A 20,297-nucleotide genomic window follows, 5' to 3' on the forward strand; every position below is an offset into this window, starting at 1 on the left:
TGTTGTATATACACATTCGTTCTACAGCATATACATTATAATAACAGTGTTACAGAAATTGTTTGGATTTCGCTTCACGAAGATAACAGTACATAATGATTGAACTATATTTGGGTCGTGTGTCTGTGATCATTTCTGTAAACATACATCCAAATCCTCAAAGTCAACATATGTGGACGTATACAGTTGCTGATGTTTCCGTTGATATGTATGAGTTCTGAGCATGAGACGGGACTACTTTTGTTGAGAAAAAGACGCCTGATTGAGATCTCTATCCATGGTGCTAAAAAGGCAATTGCTTATGAAAAAATGTTGATCATGCAGAACATCGTGCGCAAAGAGGTTACATTGTATGAACGTAATTAAGATAATTACTTTTGTAAGGGCCCTAACCGGTTTTTAAATGTAATTTTATTTCAACTAACACGGTTTTTAAATTATATCAATAGGCATTCTACGAACGTTTGCTTCACAAAGTGAGAACCTTAATCAGATGTTTAAATCATTTATTCCGAATGGCACATGAGAGTTACATTGGGCAGATGTGTTCTTAAAGTCAAGTATATATAGGCTTGTACTTTCTAAATTACCTCTGGGTGTCAGTATTACACTGGGAAACCATAGGAAACTTCGTCCCTCCCCTCAAAAAGCTTTTGTTTGCCCCCTGAAAAAAGCAGAGAAGGGATTTGAATCGAGCTCACGACCCGATGTAATGGTGTTGTGTCTAGTTTTTCTTAAATATGCGACATACAGTGGGTTTGATATAGACCCTTATTTCAGTAACGGGTTTTGTGTGTGTGTTGTTGGATAACGATGGGGATCCAAGGACAAACTCGAAGGAAGGTCTGCTCCTGGTTTGCTTTTCATTTGGCTCTACTCTTGTTTGTCGGGATACGGGCTTTGGCAGAAATACGGTACTCTATTCCCGAGGAGGTGAAAGATGGAACCACTGTTGGAAATGTTGCGAAGGATCTTGGCCTTGACATCACCTCTTTGTCTGACCGAAGGTTTCGTGTTGTTTCTGAATCTAAGGAGACATTGTTTGAGGTAAACCAGGACAATGGGGCTCTGTATGTGCATAAGAAAATCGACAGGGAGGCGCTCTGTCAGAGTAGCGGTGCCTGTCTAATGGAGCTAAAAGTCATAGTCGAAAACCCTTTGGAAATACACTACGTAGTAGTAGAAATTACAGATGTAAATGATCACTCTCCGAGTTTCCCCGAAAAAGAACAGAAATTTGAAATATTTGAACAAACATTACCAGGAAGGCGATTTCAGCTGCACACTGCTCGTGATCCAGATGCTGGAGTTAACTCTATTCGTACATACACTTTGAAGTCAAATGAACATTTTGAAGTTGATATCCGTCAAAGCGATGAGGATAAAATACCATTTTTAGTGCTGAAGAAATCGTTAGACAGAGAACAAAATAACAGACACACGCTGCTGGTAACAGCAGTTGATGGAGGTAAACCTCCAAAATCAGGAACACTAAATGTTTCTATTATTGTTCTTGACAGTAATGATAATCGTCCGATATTCAGTCAGGAGATTTACCAAATAGAAATACAGGAAAACGTTCCAATCGCTACTTCAGTGTTTAGAATGAATGCAACAGATCCGGATGAAGGCACTAACAGCGAAATTGAATACAGCCTTGGAAAAACTCTAAAGAAAAAAGTATATGACATTTTTGAATTGGACAAATTAACAGGAGAGATTAGGGTTAAAGGAGTAGTGGACTATGAAGAAAACGATGTTTATAAACTCGATGTTGAGGCATCAGATAAAGGAACACCTCCACTGACAGGAGAGTGTAGAGTCATTATAAAGATTAAAGACATTAATGATAACCCACCTGAAATAGAAGTCACGTCACTGTCAAATACAGTGTCAGAAGATTTAAAGCCGGGCACAATGATAGCTCTTATCAGTGTAAAGGATAAAGACTCCGGTGTCAATGGGAAAATTATTTCAAGCATAACATCAAATGTGCCTTTTGAATTAAAGCCCTCCTACAAGGAAAACGTATATTCAGTTGTCACAAAAGGATTTTTGGATCGGGAAGAGGTATCAGATTATGAAATAACAATAAAAGCCACTGACTGTGGTGAACCTCCCTTATCTACTGTAAAAACTCTCAACATTCAGATATCAGATGTAAATGACAACAGACCACATTTCGACCAAAACCCGTTACAGTTTTACCTGCAAGAAAATAATGTTGCTGGCAATTCAGTATTCTCTGTTAGCGCAACGGACAAAGATGTGAATGACAATGCAGCTATTTCATATCATATAGTCAGAGAAGGGAGTCAAAATGATATAATGTCTTTCCTCAATGTAAATTCAGACAATGGACACATTTCAGCACTAAAAAGTTTTGACTTTGAAACACTGAAAACGTTCCAGTTCCAAGTTGTCGCCACAGATTCGGGAACTCCGTCACTAAGCAGCAACGTCACAGTGAACGTGTTCATTCTGGATCAGAACGACAACGCTCCAGTCATCCTGTATCCAGTCAGCTCTAACGGTTCTGCTGAAGGTGTGGAGGAGATTCCCCGCAATGTGAACGCAGGACACTTGGTGACTAAAGTCAGAGCCTATGACGCTGATATAGGATATAACGGCTGGTTACTGTTTTCACTGCAGGAAGTTACTGACCACAGTCTCTTTGCTTTGGACCGCTATACAGGACAGATCAGAACACTTCGCTCATTCACAGAGACAGACGAGGCTGAGCATAAACTGATCATACTGGTGAAAGACAATGGCAACGTTTCTCTCTCAGCAACAGCTACTGTGCTTGTCAAAGTTGTGGAGCCCAAAGAGGCTTTTGCTGCTTCTGATGTTAAAAGTGCAACAAGAGATGAGGAGGGGACTGATGTGACTTTTTACCTCATGATAACTTTGGGATCAGTTTCTGTACTTTTTATCATCAGTATCATCGTGCTGATTGCAATGCAGTGCTCCAAATCCACAGAGTATACTTCTAAATATCTACAAGAGACTAATTATGATGGGACACTGTGTCACAGCATCCAGTACAGATCTGGAGACAAACGCTACATGTTAGTGGGACCCAGAATGAGTATAGGATCTACTATAGTCCCGGGCAGCCATGCCAACACACTAGTGCTCCCTGACAGGAGGAGGACATCCACAGAGGTAAGACCAAAATATGATCTTATTAGTTAATGTGTAACTTTTATTAATCACTTTTATAACTTGTTTTGGCTTACTTGTAGTTCCTGTAAACTCAGTGGGATGATTAGTTTTAAGTACTATGTTTGATATTTGTGAAAGAGCTGAACTGAATCATGTCGTCTTGGTCAAAGTCTTAGCAATGTTCAGTGCTAACTCTGTTTTCAAAACTGTAAAATATGTTTTGGGTATTTAGTCCAGCACTGTTTTGAGCAGAATCTATTTTCCTACCGTTTTTCATGGTCCTGAAGTCTGATCGTGGTGATTTTCTACAGTATCTACACTTTAATAAATTATTCTGTAGTCATTTAATTTTACTTAATATATTTAAATGTATTAAATATAAATGCGTCTTTGATTTTGAGGCAGTTGTATAAGTAACTTTTATATTAAATGTTTGAGATAGAATCTACTTATTTTGATCACATTAAATATAATCTTTATGTGTGTCACATTCTAAATCAAGAGAATTTTGAATGAATCCAACACAATAGAATTAGTCCGTTTTTAATTGACAGGCACTTCCTGTTAAGTTATTAACTCAACTTGAAACGTAGTTAGATTTAATTAATAAAATTGCGTGCAATTTGTTGCCTCAATTTTATTGAGTAGCTATTGTTTATCCTTTTTTACAGTGTAGGCGAGAAAAGATAATGGTTTTAATTTTTAGTGACAATTAAACGAAGTACCATTTCAGGTAAGCCCCTATAATTAAAGTAAGGTTTTAGGCTTTCCATGGTGCTGAACGAATGTCTTGACAATCTTAGACTCTATTATAGTTCCGGGTAGCAATGTAAATACAAAGGTTGTTTTGGGCAGGCGACGGGCTTTTGGGTAAGTAAGTTACTATACACTGATTGGTTTATTTGATGTTTTCGCCTTATCATTTGGAGAGCTCAAAATCTAGCTGACTGTGAAGCATTTCGTCACACCACATATCCTTTTGGAGAGGCACATGTTACGTGAAATGTTTTCATGTTTTATATCCTCTTTCTCCTTTACAATAAATGTAAGCATTGACTAGTCCACTGGGTGTCAGTGTTACAGTAGGGAATTGCTGAGGCTTTAATAAGAATAGTCTCTGCCCCTTTCAGAGTGCGTTTTTCGGCTCGACCACAAAGAATACCGTCGTTTTGGATTTAATCTGTATCTTTCCTACACGGACGTGGTTTTCTGGAACATAAGCCCAACAACTGGAGGTGTTTTAAGTGGAAGATATTTGTGGATGCGTTGTCAAATGATCACACCAAAGAAGACAAAGGACAAAGAGGAACAATGATGTCTTGGTCGCGTCCTCTGCTTTTCTCTCTGCTGTTTTGCTGTGGTGAGCTGGTTTCAGCTCAAATAAAATACTCGACTCCAGAGGAAGTTAAAGTGGGAGCTATTATTGGAAATGTGGCCAAGGATTTAGGCCTTGAAGTAAGTTCCTTGAAAAACAGGCGTTTTCGTATTGTGTCTGGAGCTCAGGATGCGCTATTCGAGGTAAACCCGGACAATGGGGTTCTGTATGTCCATAAGAATCTCGACCGGGAACGGCTGTGCGATGGAAGTGGTGCTTGTTTAATAGATCTGAAAATCGTTGTAGAAAATCCACTTGAAATCCATTATGTCACAGTGGAAATAACGGATGCAAACGACCATGTACCGACATTTGTCGAAAAAGAAAAGGTTATAGAAATAGCTGAAAATACTTTGACGGGGGCACGATTTCCATTACCTGGCGCACGAGATCCAGATGTTGGTATAAATTCAGTCCAGCGCTATAAACTTAGTCAAAACGATCATTTTAATTTAGAAATTCGAGAGAGGGGAGACGTTAAAATCCCTTTCTTAGTGTTGCAGAGGCAGTTGGACAGAGAGAAAAAAACGAATCATAGCTTGATTTTAACCGCTATGGATGGAGGGACACCGCTAAAATCAGGCAATCTAAATCTTACCATCAACGTTCTTGATATCAACGATAACATGCCTACTTTTTCGAAAGAGGTTTATTCAGTGACATTACAAGAAAATGTTGATTTAAACACAGTGGTAATAAAAGTCCAAGCCACAGATCTTGACGAGGGAGCTAATGGTGATGTCGAGTATGCTTTTGGAGGCGACATTAATTCCAAGGTGTTAGAGTTATTTAGTCTAGACAGAAAGACAGGGGAAATTCGAGTTAAAGGACAAATTGACTATGAGACAGCTGATGTTTTCAAGTTAGACGTCCAAGCCTCTGACAGAGGTCAGCCTCCGACAACAACTGACTGTAGTGTTATAATAAAGATTCAGGATGTAAATGACAACGAACCAGAAATAGAAGTGACATCAATAACTACTATGGTCCCAGAGGATTCAAAACACGGGACCGTGATCTCTCTTATAAGTGTGACAGATATTGATTCTGGCTTGAATGGCAAAGTGATGTGCAACCTGAGAGGAAATGTACCATTTGAATTAAAACCATCGTTTAAAGAAAACATGTATTCATTAGTGACAAAAGAAACACTCGACAGGGAAACTGTATCACATTTTGATATTACAATAACAGCTACAGATTATGGTGAGCCTCCACTTTCCACAATCAAAACTTTGAGTATTCAGGTATCCGATGTGAATGATAACATCCCGGAGTTCTCACATAATCCTCTGGAATTATATTTGACAGAAAACAACGCTCCTGGTGCATCAATATTTTCTGTGAGCGCATTTGATAAAGATTTAAACGACAATGCAGTAGTTTCCTATCGTATAAATAGAGGAGAAGGCGGTCATAATGATATGGCATCTTTTCTGAATGTTAATTCGGACAACGGACACATTTCAGCACTAAAAAGTTTTGACTTTGAAACGCTGAAAACGTTCCAGTTCCAAGTTGTCGCCACAGATTCTGGAACTCCGTCACTAAGCAGCAACGTCACAGTGAACGTGTTCATTCTGGATCAAAACGACAACGCTCCAGTCATCCTGTATCCAGTCAGCTCTAACGGTTCTGCTGAAGGTGTGGAGGAGATTCCCCGCAATGTGAACGCAGGACACTTGGTGACTAAAGTCAGAGCCTATGACGCTGATATAGGATATAACGGCTGGTTACTGTTTTCACTGCAGGAAGTTACTGACCACAGTCTCTTTGCTTTGGACCGCTATACAGGACAGATCAGAACACTTCGCTCATTCACAGAGACAGACGAGGCTGAGCATAAACTGATCATACTGGTGAAAGACAATGGCAACGTTTCTCTCTCAGCAACAGCTACTGTGCTTGTAAAACTTGTGGAGCCCAAAGAGGCTTTTGCTGCTTCTGATGTTAAAAGTGCAACAAGAGATGAGGAGGGGACTGATGTGACTTTTTACCTCATGATAACTTTGGGATCAGTTTCTGTACTTTTTATCATCAGTATCATCGTGCTGATTGCAATGCAGTGCTCCAAATCCACAGAGTATACTTCTAAATATCTACAAGAGACTAATTATGATGGGACACTGTGTCACAGCATCCAGTACAGATCTGGAGACAAACGCTACATGTTAGTGGGACCCAGAATGAGTATAGGATCTACTATAGTCCCGGGCAGCCATGCCAACACACTAGTGCTCCCTGACAGGAGACGGCCATCTGGAGAGGTAAGATTTTAAAAACTTTAATTTTCATACAATATAACTACGTGCAGACTATTCTGTTTTAAATCGCTCAAGATTGACTTCCTATACCTTCTCTGGGGCCTTTTGCACATAGAACACGACCAAATATAACTCACAATGAACTCAAATATTCTTGTTAAGTTTGTTGCTTCCTTGTATGGATTCGTTTGTTTGAGCTTCTGCTATCGTAAGTATCGTTATCATTAAAAAAAGGTTCACATTAACATAGAAAGAGATGTAAGTAAATGTTGGATGTGACAAGAAAGATACACACATATCCCAGATGAAGAGTTAACATTGAAACAAATACAAGCGCTCATTCTTTTACAGAGGAAAGTATCTCTTCTGACTATAACTGCTGTCCATGGTGCTGAAATTTGATTTTCCCTATTTTCTAGCCTAAAGGTATAATTATAGTCTGTATTTGGTTATATGTGAGAACATTTTTTTTGACATTTCGGTCTCAGAATACTAAAACTTGGAAACAATAACTGAATGAAAATTTTGAAGATGCTGATGTGGCCCTTATCAATTATTTGGGCACTTTGTATGAATTAGTTGTTTTAATACTGAACTACTTTTGTTAATAGAAGGAAAAACCTTGCGACGACTTGTGCTTGCTGTCCATGGTGCTGAATGGGATGGACATATCAAACAGCTAGGCATTTAAAAGGAATACATCTAATTGGATTATTTATTTTATGACATAAAAAATCATCTTGGGAGGTACATGCGATCTAAAAAATGGACCACTTTAAAATGTATATGTAGGCTATAGTATTTTACATATTTTAAAGGTTTTTCTCAAAATTAACCACTGGGAGTCACTATTGAATCGGGACACCATGGACATCGTTGTCCCTCCCCTTTCAGAGCTTTTGTTTCCTGCCGAACAGAGCAAAGAAGGTTTTTGAATCAAACACACTAACCGATGGATTCACGCTTCTTATTCTGGAAAATGTGATATTCAGCTCGTTGAACATGAATAATTGCTGATGAAGTCACTGGCTCCTGTGCGTATGAGTGTTATTGGATAACGATGGGGATCGAAACAAATATTCGGACAAAGGACTGCTCCTGGTTTTCTTTTTATGTCGCTCTGCTGCTGCTGTTCGGAAAACAGGCTTTGGCTCAGATAAGGTACTCTATTCCTGAGGAGGTACAAGAGGGAACTGTTGTTGGAAATGTTGCGAAGGATCTTGGTCTTGACATCTCCTCTTTGATTGCTCGACGGTTTCGTGTTGTGTCTGGAAGTAAGGACGCTATTTTTGAAGTAAACCAGAATAATGGAGCATTGTACGTTAACAAGCAGATTGACCGAGAGGCGCTCTGTCAGGGCAGCGGTGCATGCCTCATGGAGCTAAAAATCCTCGTTGAAAGCCCTTTAGAAATACACTATGTAAATGTAGAAATAACTGATGTAAATGATCACTCTCCTAGTTTTCCTGAAAGAGAACAGACATTTGAAATAGCTGAGCAAACATTGCCAGGGAAGCGGTTTCAGCTGCACACTGCTCGTGATCCAGATGCTGGAGTTAACTCTATTCGTACATACACTTTAACGTCAAATGAACATTTTGAAGTAGATATTCGTCAGAGTGATGAGGAGAAAATACCATTTTTAGTGCTTAAGAAATCGTTAGACAGAGAACAAAAGAACAAACACACGTTCCTGGTTACAGCAGTTGATGGAGGTAAACCTCCAAGATCAGGAACACTAAATGTTTCTATTATTGTTCTTGACAGTAATGATAATCGTCCGATATTCAGTCAGGAGATTTATCAAATAGAAATATATGAAAATGCTGCAGTGGGTACTTCAATATTTAGAATGAATGCAACTGATCCGGATGAAGGCACTAATGGGGAAATTGAATACAGCCTTGGAAAAACTCTGAAACGAAAAATATATGATGTTTTTGAATTGGACAAATTAACTGGAGAGATAAGAGTTAAAGGACTAGTGGACTTTGAAGACAACGACGTTTATAAACTCGATGTTGAGGCATCAGACAAAGGAACACCTCCATTAACAGGTGAATGTAGAGTCATCATAAAGATTAAAGACATTAATGATAATCCACCTGAAATAGAAGTCACGTCACTGTCAAATACAGTGTCAGAAGACTCAAAACCTGGCACAGTTATTTCTCTCATCAGTGTGACGGATAAAGACTCCGGCGTTAATGGAAAAATAATATCAAGCATAAACTTAGACGTGCCATTTGAATTAAAGCCTTCTTATAAGGAAAACATATATTCAGTTGTCACGAAGGGATTTTTGGATCGAGAGGAGGTGTCACATTATGAAATAACAATAAAAGCCACTGACTGTGGTGAACCTCCTTTATCTACTGTTAAAACTCTCAATATTCAGATATCAGATGTAAATGACAACAGACCACATTTCGATCAATCTCCTTTAGCGTTTTATCTTGTAGAGAATAACGTTGCTGGAAATTCCATTTTCTCTGTAAGCGCAACGGACAAAGATTTGAATGACAACGCAGCTATTTCATATCATATAGTGAGAGAAGGGAGTCAAAATGATATAATGTCTTTCCTCAATGTAAATTCTGAAAACGGACACATTTCAGCACTAAAAAGTTTTGACTTTGAAACACTGAAAACGTTCCAGTTCCAAGTTGTCGCCACAGATTCTGGAACTCCGTCACTAAGCAGCAACGTCACAGTGAACGTGTTCATTCTGGATCAGAACGACAACGCTCCAGTCATCCTGTATCCAGTCAGCTCTAACGGTTCTGCTGAAGGTGTGGAGGAGATTCCCCGCAATGTGAACGCAGGACACTTGGTGACTAAAGTCAGAGCCTATGACGCTGATATAGGATATAACGGCTGGTTACTGTTTTCACTGCAGGAAGTTACTGACCACAGTCTCTTTGCTTTGGACCGCTATACAGGACAGATCAGAACACTTCGCTCATTCACAGAGACAGACGAGGCTGAGCATAAACTGATCATACTGGTGAAAGACAATGGCAACGTTTCTCTCTCAGCAACAGCTACTGTGCTTGTCAAAGTTGTGGAGCCCAAAGAGGCTTTTGCTGCTTCTGATGTTAAAAGTGCAACAAGAGATGAGGAGGGGACTGATGTGACTTTTTACCTCATGATAACTTTGGGATCAGTTTCTGTACTTTTTATCATCAGTATCATCGTGCTGATTGCAATGCAGTGCTCCAAATCCACAGAGTATACTTCGAAATATCTACAAGAGACTAATTATGATGGGACACTGTGTCACAGCATCCAGTACAGATCTGGAGACAAACGCTACATGTTAGTGGGACCCAGAATGAGTATAGGATCTACTATAGTCCCGGGCAGCCATGCCAACACACTAGTGCTCCCTGACAGGAGACGGCCTTCTGGAGAGGTAAGACTTTGAAAAAATAAAAAATAAAATAAAAGAGAATTGCATGCTGATAAGAATATGCATCAACATTTACATTTCAAAATTGCTTCTTATGGTGACTCCAAAGCCTTTTTGCACAGAGAACAGCGCCGCATTTAAGTCACAAACAACGAAAATATTTCTTGTGTAATGTGTTACTTTCTTGTACGAATCCCATGAAGTAAGTCTGAGGTTATTTTATCTTGTGTTTTGTTTGTCATGCAAAGTTCTTGTTGACATGAAAATAGATGGACAAATACAAAAGGTAGAAAACATCTGGATGTGGCAAGATAACCCCATCTACAACAGCCACTGTATTCTCTGCTATACTCTCACTCCCTCTCTTGTTGATGCACATAAACACCCATGGTCACAATGTATACTAATCAGTTTGCAAAACATCAAGGAGCTCATTCCTTGTAAAGGCGACAACATTTGCTCATCATGGTGACCACTGTCCATGGTGCTGAAATGAAAACTTTGTTTTTTGCTAGCTGAAACAAGCTATTCTAGTCTATATGGAATATATGGGCAGTGAGTTTTTGGAAATTAGGTTTGAAAGTATTCAAACTTTCAACCAAAAACTGAGTGAAAAGTTTAAATATGATGCAGTGTTTCTGTTGAGTTTACTTGAGCAGAACAGATTGACTAAGCTGTTTTTTTCCTGAAATTCTTGTGTGTTTTGAGACTGTGCGTCTACCTGTGATTGCTATCCATGGTGCTGAAACGCATGGCTATATCAACAGTAATGGAATGTTAATGAAACGTAAATATTGGGTTTTTTTAAGCCACATAAAGTCTATTGGTAAACGCCCTCAAGAGGAATGCACCATTTCAAACTTGTTTCAGTATCATGAAAAGTAAAAAATAAAATCAGTATTAACCTCTGGGTGTCAGTATTACATCAGGACACCATGGACATCGTTGTCCCTCCCCTTTCAAGGCTTTTGTTTCCTGCTGAACAGAGCAAAGAAGGTATTTGAATCAAACACACTAGCCGATGGAATCAGGGTTCACGTTTTCCAAATATTGGATATTCATCGGACAGGACATAAATAATTGCTGATGAAGTAACTGGCTCCTGCCTGTTGTTGGATAACGATGGGGACCGAAACAAATACTCGGACAAAGGACTGCTCCTGGTTTGCTTTTTATATCGCTCTTCTGTTGCTGTTCGGAAAACAGGCTTTGGCTCAGATAAGGTACTCTATTCCTGAGGAGGTACAAGAGGGAACTGTTGTTGGAAATGTTGCAAAGGATCTTGGTCTTGACATCTCCTCTTTGATTGCTCGACGGTTTCGTGTTGTGTCTGAAAGTAAGGACGCTATTTTTGAAGTAAACCAGAATAATGGAGCATTGTACGTTAACAAGCAGATTGACCGAGAGGCGCTCTGTCAGGGCAGCGGTGCATGCCTCATGGAGCTAAAAATCCTCGTTGAAAGCCCTTTAGAAATACACTATGTAAATGTAGAAATAACTGATGTAAATGATCACTCTCCCAGTTTTCCTGAGAGAGAACAGATATTTGAAATAGCTGAGCACACATTACCAGGGAAGCGGTTCCAGCTGCACACTGCTCGTGATCCAGATGCTGGAGTTAACTCTATTCGTACATACACTTTAACGTCAAATGAACATTTTGAAGTTGATATCCGACAAAGCGATGAGGACAAAATACCATTTTTAGTGCTTAAGAAATCGTTAGACAGAGAACAAAAGAACAAACACACGTTCCTGGTTACAGCAGTTGATGGAGGTAAACCTCCAAGATCAGGAACACTAAATGTTTCTATTATTGTTCTTGATATTAATGATAATCGTCCGATATTCAGTCAGGAGATTTACCAAATAGAAATATATGAAAATACTCCATTGGGCACTTCAATATTTCGAATGAATGCAACGGATCCGGATGAAGGCACTAACGGGGTAATTGAATACAGCCTTGGAAAGACACTGAAGCGAAGAATATATGATATTTTTGAATTGGATAAATTAACGGGAGAGATTAGAGTGAAAGGAGTAGTGGACTTTGAAGAAAACGACGTTTATAAACTCGACGTTGAAGCATCAGATACAGCAACCCCGCCATTAACAGGTGAATGTAGGGTCATTATAAAGATTAAAGACGTTAATGATAATCCACCTGAAATAGAAGTCACGTCACTGTCAAATACAGTGTCAGAAGACTCAAAACCTGGCACGGTTATTTCACTCATCAGTGTGAAAGATAAAGATTCCGGTGTTAATGGAAAAATAATATCAAGCATTAACTCAGACGTGCCTTTTGAATTAAAGCCTTCTTACAAAGAAAACATATACTCGGTTGTGACGAAGGGGTTTTTGGATCGAGAGGAGGTGTCACATTATGAAATTACGATAAAAGCCACTGATTGTGGTGAACCTCCCTTATCTACTGTTAAAACGCTGAGTATTCATATATCAGATGTAAATGACAACAGACCACATTTCGACCAAACTCCTTTAGCGTTTTATCTTGTAGAGAATACCGTTGCTGGAAATTCCATTTTCTCTGTAAGCGCAACGGACAAAGATTTGAATGACAACGCAGCTATTTCATATCATATAGTGAGAGAAGGGAGTCAAAATGATATAATGTCTTTCCTAAATGTAAATTCGGAAAACGGACACATTTCAGCACTAAAAAGTTTTGACTTTGAAACGCTGAAAACGTTCCAGTTCCAAGTTGTCGCCACAGATTCTGGAACTCCGTCACTAAGCAGCAACGTCACAGTGAACGTGTTCATTCTGGATCAGAACGACAACGCTCCAGTCATCCTGTATCCAGTCAGCTCTAACGGTTCTGCTGAAGGTGTGGAGGAGATTCCCCGCAATGTGAACGCAGGACACTTGGTGACTAAAGTCAGAGCCTATGACGCTGATATAGGATATAACGGCTGGTTACTGTTTTCACTGCAGGAAGTTACTGACCACAGTCTCTTTGCTTTGGACCGCTATACAGGACAGATCAGAACACTTCGCTCATTCACAGAGACAGACGAGGCTGAGCATAAACTGATCATACTGGTGAAAGACAATGGCAACGTTTCTCTCTCAGCAACAGCTACTGTGCTTGTCAAACTTGTGGAGCCCAAAGAGGCTTTTGCTGCTTCTGATGTTAAAAGTGCAACAAGAGATGAGGAGGGGACTGATGTGACTTTTTACCTCATGATAACTTTGGGATCAGTTTCTGTACTTTTTATCATCAGTATCATCGTGCTGATTGCAATGCAGTGCTCCAAATCCACAGAGTATACTTCGAAATATCTACAAGAGACTAATTATGATGGGACACTGTGTCACAGCATCCAGTACAGATCTGGAGACAAACGCTACATGTTAGTTGGACCCAGAATGAGTATAGGATCTACTATAGTCCCGGGCAGCCATGCCAACACACTAGTGCTCCCTGACAGGAGACGGCCTTCTGGAGAGGTAAGACTTTGAAAAAAGTTTTTTGAAAATAAAACAAAAGAGAATTTCATGCTGATAAGAATATGTATAACCATTTACATTTCAAAGCTTGCTTCTTATAGTGCCTTTAAAGCATTTTGCACAGAAAACAGCGCTACATTTAAGTCACAAACAAGGCAAATATTTCTTCTGAAGTGTGTTGTACGAATCATATGAAGTAAGTCTGAGATTATTTTATCTTGGGTTTCGTTTTTCATGCAAAGTTCTTGTTGACATGAAAATAGATGGACAAATACAAATAAGAGTAGAAAACTGCTGGATGTGGCAAGATAGCCCCATCTACAACAGCCACTGTATTCTCTGCTATACTCTCACTCCCTCTCTTGTTGATGCACATAAACACACATGGTCACAATGTATACTAATCAGTTTGCAAAACATCAAGGAGCTCATTCCTTGTCAAGGCGATAGAATTTGCTTATCATGATGACCACTGTCCATGGTGCTGAAATAAATACTTTGTTTTTTGCCAGCTGAAACAAGCTATTCTAGTCTGCGTTTAGGAATATATGGGCAGTGAGTTTTTGGAAATTAGGTTTCAAAGTATTCAAACTTTCAACCAAAAACTGACTGAAAAGTTTGAATATGCTGCAGTGTTTCTCTTGAGTTACTTGAGCAGAATACACTGACTAAGCTGTTTTATCCTGAACTTCTTGTGTTTTTTGAGACTGTGCGTCTACTGTACCTATGATTGCTATCCATGGTGCTGAAACGCATGGCTATATAAACAGTAATGTAATGTTAATAAAACGTACATATTGATTTTTTTTTTAAAGCATTATAAAGTCTATTGGTACACGCCCTCAAGAGGGATGCACCATTTCAAACTTGTTTCAGTATCTTGAAAAGTAAAAAATAAAATCAGTATTAACCTCTGGGTGTCAGTATTACATCAGGACACCATGGACATCGTTGTCCCTCCCCTTTCAAGGCTTTTGTTTCCTGCTGAACAGAGCAAAGAAGGTATTTGAATCAAACACACTAGCCGATGGAATCAGGGTTCACGTTTTCCAAATATTGGATATTCATCGGACAGGACATAAATAATTGCTGATGAAGTAACTGGCTCCTGACTGTTGTTGGATAACGATGGGGACCGAAACAAATACTCGGACAAAGGACTGCTCCTGGTTTGCTTTTTATATCGCTCTTCTGTTGCTGTTCGGAAAACAGGCTTTGGCTCAGATAAGGTACTCTATTCCTGAGGAGGTACAAGAGGGAACTGTTGTTGGAAATGTTGCGAAGGATCTTGGTCTTGACATCTCCTCTTTGATTGCTCGACGGTTTCGTGTTGTGTCTGAAAGTAAGGACGCTATTTTTGAAGTAAACCAGAATAATGGAGCATTGTACGTTAACAATCATATCGACAGAGAGGCGCTCTGTCAGGGCAGCGGTGCATGCCTCATGGAGCTAAAAATCCTCGTTGAAAGCCCTTTAGAAATACACTATGTAAATGTAGAAATAACTGATGTAAATGATCACTCTCCTAGTTTTCCTGAGAGAGAACAGATATTTGAAATAGCGGAGCACACATTACCAGGGAAGCGGTTCCAGCTGCACACTGCTCGTGATCCAGACGCAGGAGTTAACTCTATTCGTACATACACTGTAACGTCAAATGAACATTTTGAAGTAAATATCCGCCAAAGCGATGCCGGTAAGATACCATTTTTAGTGCTGAAGAAATCGTTAGACAGAGAACAAAAGAACAGACACACGCTGCTGGTAACAGCAGTTGATGGAGGTAAACCTCCAAGATCAGGAACACTAAATGTTTCTATTATTGTTCTTGACAGTAATGATAATCGTCCGATATTTAGTCAGGAGATTTACCAAATAGAAATACAGGAAAACGTTGCACTCGGTACATCAGTCTTTAGAATGAATGCGACTGATCTCGATGAAGACACTAATGGTGAAGTTGAGTATAGCCTCGGTAAAACCTTGATGCGGAAGGTATATGATATTTTTGAACTGAATAAATTAACTGGAGAGATTACAGTAAAAGGGGTAGTAGACTATGAAGAAACCGACATATATGAACTGGATGTTGAGGCATCAGATAAAGGAACACCTCCACTAGCTGGTGAGTGCAGAATCATTATAAAAGTAATAGACGTCAATGACAATCCACCAGAAATTAAAGTAACATCACTCTCAAATACAGTGTCTGAAGATTCAAAGCCTGGCACAGTTATTTCACTTATTACTGTGAGAGATAAAGACGCCGGTGTGAATGGAAAAATTATTTCACACATTTCAAATGACGTACCATTTGAATTAAAGCCTTCCTACAAGGAAAACACTTACTCTGTTGTGACGAAGGGATTTTTGGATCGAGAGGAGGTGTCACATTATGAAATAACAATAAAGGCCACTGATTGTGGTGAACCTCCATTATCTACTTATAAAACTCTTAATATTCAAATATCAGATGTAAATGACAACAGACCACACTTCGATCAATCTCCTTTAGCGTTTTATCTTGTAGAAAATAATGTCGCTGGAAATTCAATTTTCTCTGTAAGCGCAACGGACAAAGATGAAAACGACAATGCAGCTATTTCATATCATATAGTGAGAGAAGGGAGTCAAAATGATATGATGTCTTTCCTTAATGTAAATTCAGAAACCGGACACATTTCAGCACTAAAAAGTTTTGACTTTGAATCACTGAAAACGTTCCAGTTCCAAGTTGTCGCCACAGATTCTGGAACTCCGTCACTAAGCAGCAACGTCACAGTGAACGTGTTCATTCTGGATCAGAACGACAACGCTCCAGTCATCCTGTATCCAGTCAGCTCTAACGGTTCTGCTGAAGGTGTGGAGGAGATTCCCCGCAATGTGAACGCAGGACACTTGGTGACTAAAGTCAGAGCCTATGACGCTGATATAGGATATAACGGCTGGTTACTGTTTTCACTGCAGGAAGTTACTGACCACAGTCTCTTTGCTTTGGACCGCTATACAGGACAGATCAGAACACTTCGCTCATTCACAGAGACAGACGAGGCTGAGCATAAACTGATCATACTGGTGAAAGACAATGGCAACGTTTCTCTCTCAGCAACAGCTACTGTGCTTGTCAAACTTGTGGAGCCCAAAGAGGCTTTTGCTGCTTCTGATGTTAAAAGTGCAACAAGAGATGAGGAGGGGACTGATGTGACTTTTTACCTCATGATAACTTTGGGATCAGTTTCTGTACTTTTTATCATCAGTATCATCGTGCTGATTGCAATGCAGTGCTCCAAATCCACAGAGTATACTTCTAAATATCTACAAGAGACTAATTATGATGGGACACTGTGTCACAGCATCCAGTACAGATCTGGAGACAAACGCTACATGTTAGTTGGACCCAGAATGAGTATAGGATCTACTATAGTCCCGGGCAGCCATGCCAACACACTAGTGCTCCCTGACAGGAGGTCTGCGACTGCAGAGGTAAGACATGTTTAAATATTATTGCTCAGGTTGGTAGAATCATATTAATAGAACACACAAATAGCCTTGCATCTGACTCACAATTAACACTCATACAACTCTCTTTGTGTCTGACATGTTTATATATATAAATAAATATATATATGTATATATATATATATATATATATATATATAGTATATATATATAGTAGTATGATTTTACTCATTGAGGCTTACATTAAATCATTTTCTCGTAACTGACTTGTTGTCATGTGAGATGCGTTGATGGTTGTGGGATTATATATCTGAATGAGTTGAGATAAATCTGATTTTGTGATAGAGTCGCATGGTGGCACTAAACAACCAGAAATACGCATCACAGCAGTTCACTATCGAAAAGCTCTGTGAGACTGCCTCCGAAACATTCAGGAGTGCACACCATTATTGTCCGAATGTGATTTTGTTCTTACGATCATCTCTTCCATACGAACCAGCGCATTGCAAGACGTGGATGGTTTTTTCTTCAGTTAATGGATATGTAAACAATCTGTAGGTCACTTGGCATTTAGCGGATTTATCAGTTGGCATCAAACAATGGAACAAAGCGGACAGGACTCCAGGCGACAAGGAAGGAAATGGGTGGCCCTGGTGCTGGCTTTTGGTTTGATTTTCGGCAAAGCATCTGGACAGATAAGATATTCTATATCGGAAGAGATCAGAGAAGGGACTGCTGTTGGGAATATAGCAAAGGATCTAGGAATAGATTCAAATATATTAAAAGCTAGAGGATTTCGTATCGTTTCAGGCTCCACCGAACCCCTTTTTCAGGTAAACCAAAATGATGGGATTTTATACGTAAATCGTAATGTTGACCGAGAGGAAATATGCCAGCGGACGAATGTGTGTTTGATAAACCTCAAAACCGTGCTAGAGAACCCACTGGAGATCCACTATGTTGCAGTGGAAGTGTTAGACGTCAATGACCATTCGCCCTCTTTCCCCGAGAACAACAAAAGGCTAGAGATTTCAGAGTCCACTTTACCGGGAACCAGATTTCAGTTGCACGCTGCTCTCGATCCAGATGGCGGTGTGAATTCCGTTCAACAATATAAACTAAGTGCTAATAATAATTTTCGACTGGAAGTGAAAGATCGCGGGAAAGATGGCAAGGTGCCTGTTTTACAGTTACAAAGCCCGTTAGACAGAGAGGCCTACAGCAGCCACAAACTGCTGCTTACAGCCCTGGATGGAGGTAAACCTCCGAAATCAGGGACCATGGAGATATATATAGATGTTTTAGATGTAAATGATAATGCGCCCGTTTTTCCAAATGATGTATATTCTGCAGAGATAAATGAGAATTCGCCAGTTGGAACAGTAGTCATACGAGTTAATGCCACAGATATGGACGATGGTTTAAATGGAGATGTGAGCTATTCTTTTGGCGATGTGAACAGTAAAGTGCGTGAACTTTTTGAGGTCGACACGACGACAGGTGAAATAACAGTGAAAGGACAATTAGACTATGAAGTGGATGACAGTTACGAAATAGACATTCAAGCCTCTGACAGCGGGGCTGTTCCACTTAGAACAGAGAAAAGCGTTACTGTAAAAGTAAAAGACATTAATGACAATGCACCTGTAATTGAGGTAACGTCATTGTCGAACAAAATATCAGAGGATTCCAGACCAGGAACTACGGTAGCATTGCTTAGCATTACCGATTTGGACTCTGGAGTGAACGGGAAAGTTATCAGCTTTGTAAGAGATGATGTCCCTTTCACACTAACGCCATCAATACAAGATAACATGTACGCTGTCGTGACTAAATCGCAGCTTGACAGGGAAAAGAAATCGATTTATGATGTTACAGTCATCGCAAAAGATGCAGGGGAACCCGCCTTAACTTCAGAAAAGACATTAAGGGTTGTTGTATCCGACATAAATGATAACAGTCCAGAGTTTTCAATGAGTCGATATAATTTTTATGTCACAGAAAATAACCCTCCGGGGGAGTCGGTGTTTTCTTTACTGGCATCTGATCGTGACAAGGGAGATAATGCGCTTATTTCGTATCATATTTTCAGAGATGCAGTTATTGGAAATAAAATAACATCATTTCTCAACATAAACCCTGAAAATGGAGATATTTCGGCGCTGAAAAGTTTTGACTTTGAAACACTGAAAACGTTCCAGTTCCAAGTTGTCGCCACAGATTCTGGAACTCCGTCACTAAGCAGCAACGTCACAGTGAACGTGTTCATTCTGGATCAGAACGACAACGCTCCAGTCATCCTGTATCCAGTCAGCTCTAACGGTTCTGCTGAAGGTGTGGAGGAGATTCCCCGCAATGTGAACGCAGGACACTTGGTGACTAAAGTCAGAGCCTATGACGCTGATATAGGATATAACGGCTGGTTACTGTTTTCACTGCAGGAAGTTACTGACCACAGTCTCTTTGCTTTGGACCGCTATACAGGACAGATCAGAACACTTCGCTCATTCACAGAGACAGACGAGGCTGAGCATAAACTGATCATACTGGTGAAAGACAATGGCAACGTTTCTCTCTCAGCAACAGCTACTGTGCTTGTCAAACTTGTGGAGCCCAAAGAGGCTTTTGCTGCTTCTGATGTTAAAAGTGCAACAAGAGATGAGGAGGGGACTGATGTGACTTTTTACCTCATGATAACTTTGGGATCAGTTTCGGTACTTTTTATCATCAGTATCATCGTGCTGATTGCAATGCAGTGCTCCAAATCCACAGAGTATACTTCGAAATATCTACAAGAGACTAATTATGATGGGACACTGTGTCACAGCATCCAGTACAGATCTGGAGACAAACGCTACATGTTAGTTGGACCCAGAATGAGTATAGGATCTACTATAGTCCCGGGCAGCCATGCCAACACACTAGTGCTCCCTGACAGGAGGAGGACATCCACAGAGGTAAGACATTTAAAATGAAGAGCTTCAAAAAAATGTCCATTTGTAAGGCGTACTTTTTCCCAGCGAGTGTGTACATGTTTGGAGTAAGACTTGTCCAAAACCTCTTTATATCATGACATTCAACTGTACAATGTAGAAATTACAAAAAAACAAACAAACAAACAAAAAAAACACGAACACGAACA

The 20,297-nt window shown here is 39.7% G+C and overlaps 5 protein-coding genes and 1 pseudogene across 5 annotated transcripts; all 6 read left to right on the forward strand.

The window, feature by feature from the left end:
* Nucleotides 1-689: 689 nt before the first annotated feature.
* On the forward strand, nt 690-3,257 carry LOC131981422 (protocadherin alpha-8-like). The gene is made up of 2 exons (XM_059345696.1): nt 690-3,168; nt 3,249-3,257. Exons 1-2 carry the CDS (start codon nt 814-816, stop codon nt 3,255-3,257), a joined length of 2,364 nt encoding a protein of 787 aa, XP_059201679.1. The 5' UTR covers nt 690-813.
* A 63-nt stretch (nt 3,258-3,320) lies between these two features.
* LOC131981423 (protocadherin alpha-8-like) lies at nt 3,321-6,949 on the forward strand (annotated as a pseudogene).
* A 678-nt stretch (nt 6,950-7,627) lies between these two features.
* LOC131981963 (protocadherin alpha-8-like) lies at nt 7,628-10,234 on the forward strand. Its single transcript, XM_059346506.1, has one exon. It carries the CDS (start codon nt 7,868-7,870, stop codon nt 10,232-10,234), a length of 2,367 nt encoding a protein of 788 aa, XP_059202489.1. The 5' UTR covers nt 7,628-7,867.
* Nucleotides 10,235-11,148: 914 nt separating this feature from the next.
* On the forward strand, nt 11,149-13,708 carry LOC131981889 (protocadherin alpha-8-like). The gene has a single exon (XM_059346395.1). The coding sequence runs from the start codon at nt 11,342-11,344 to the stop codon at nt 13,706-13,708; it is 2,367 nt and encodes a 788-aa protein (XP_059202378.1). The 5' UTR covers nt 11,149-11,341.
* Nucleotides 13,709-14,633: 925 nt separating this feature from the next.
* On the forward strand, nt 14,634-17,194 carry LOC131981424 (protocadherin alpha-8-like). The gene has a single exon (XM_059345697.1). The coding sequence runs from the start codon at nt 14,825-14,827 to the stop codon at nt 17,192-17,194; it is 2,370 nt and encodes a 789-aa protein (XP_059201680.1). The 5' UTR covers nt 14,634-14,824.
* Nucleotides 17,195-17,448: 254 nt separating this feature from the next.
* Nucleotides 17,449-20,130, forward strand: LOC131981425 (protocadherin gamma-A11-like). Its single transcript, XM_059345698.1, has one exon. It carries the CDS (start codon nt 17,755-17,757, stop codon nt 20,128-20,130), a length of 2,376 nt encoding a protein of 791 aa, XP_059201681.1. The 5' UTR covers nt 17,449-17,754.
* The last annotated feature ends 167 nt before the right edge of the window (nt 20,131-20,297 follow it).

The sequence above is a fragment of the Centropristis striata genome, chromosome 12 (genome assembly GCF_030273125.1).
Source record: "Centropristis striata isolate RG_2023a ecotype Rhode Island chromosome 12, C.striata_1.0, whole genome shotgun sequence".
NCBI lineage: Eukaryota > Metazoa > Chordata > Actinopteri > Perciformes > Serranidae > Centropristis > Centropristis striata.

What these genes read in the sequence shown, in the direction of transcription:
- LOC131981424 (XM_059345697.1), top strand. Translation starts at nt 14,825, where the DNA reads ATGGGGACCGAAACAAATACTCGGACAAAGGACTGCTCCTGGTTTGCT.
- LOC131981889 (XM_059346395.1), top strand. Translation starts at nt 11,342, where the DNA reads ATGGGGACCGAAACAAATACTCGGACAAAGGACTGCTCCTGGTTTGCT.
- LOC131981422 (XM_059345696.1), top strand. Translation starts at nt 814, where the DNA reads ATGGGGATCCAAGGACAAACTCGAAGGAAGGTCTGCTCCTGGTTTGCT.
- LOC131981425 (XM_059345698.1), top strand. Translation starts at nt 17,755, where the DNA reads ATGGAACAAAGCGGACAGGACTCCAGGCGACAAGGAAGGAAATGGGTG.
- LOC131981963 (XM_059346506.1), top strand. Translation starts at nt 7,868, where the DNA reads ATGGGGATCGAAACAAATATTCGGACAAAGGACTGCTCCTGGTTTTCT.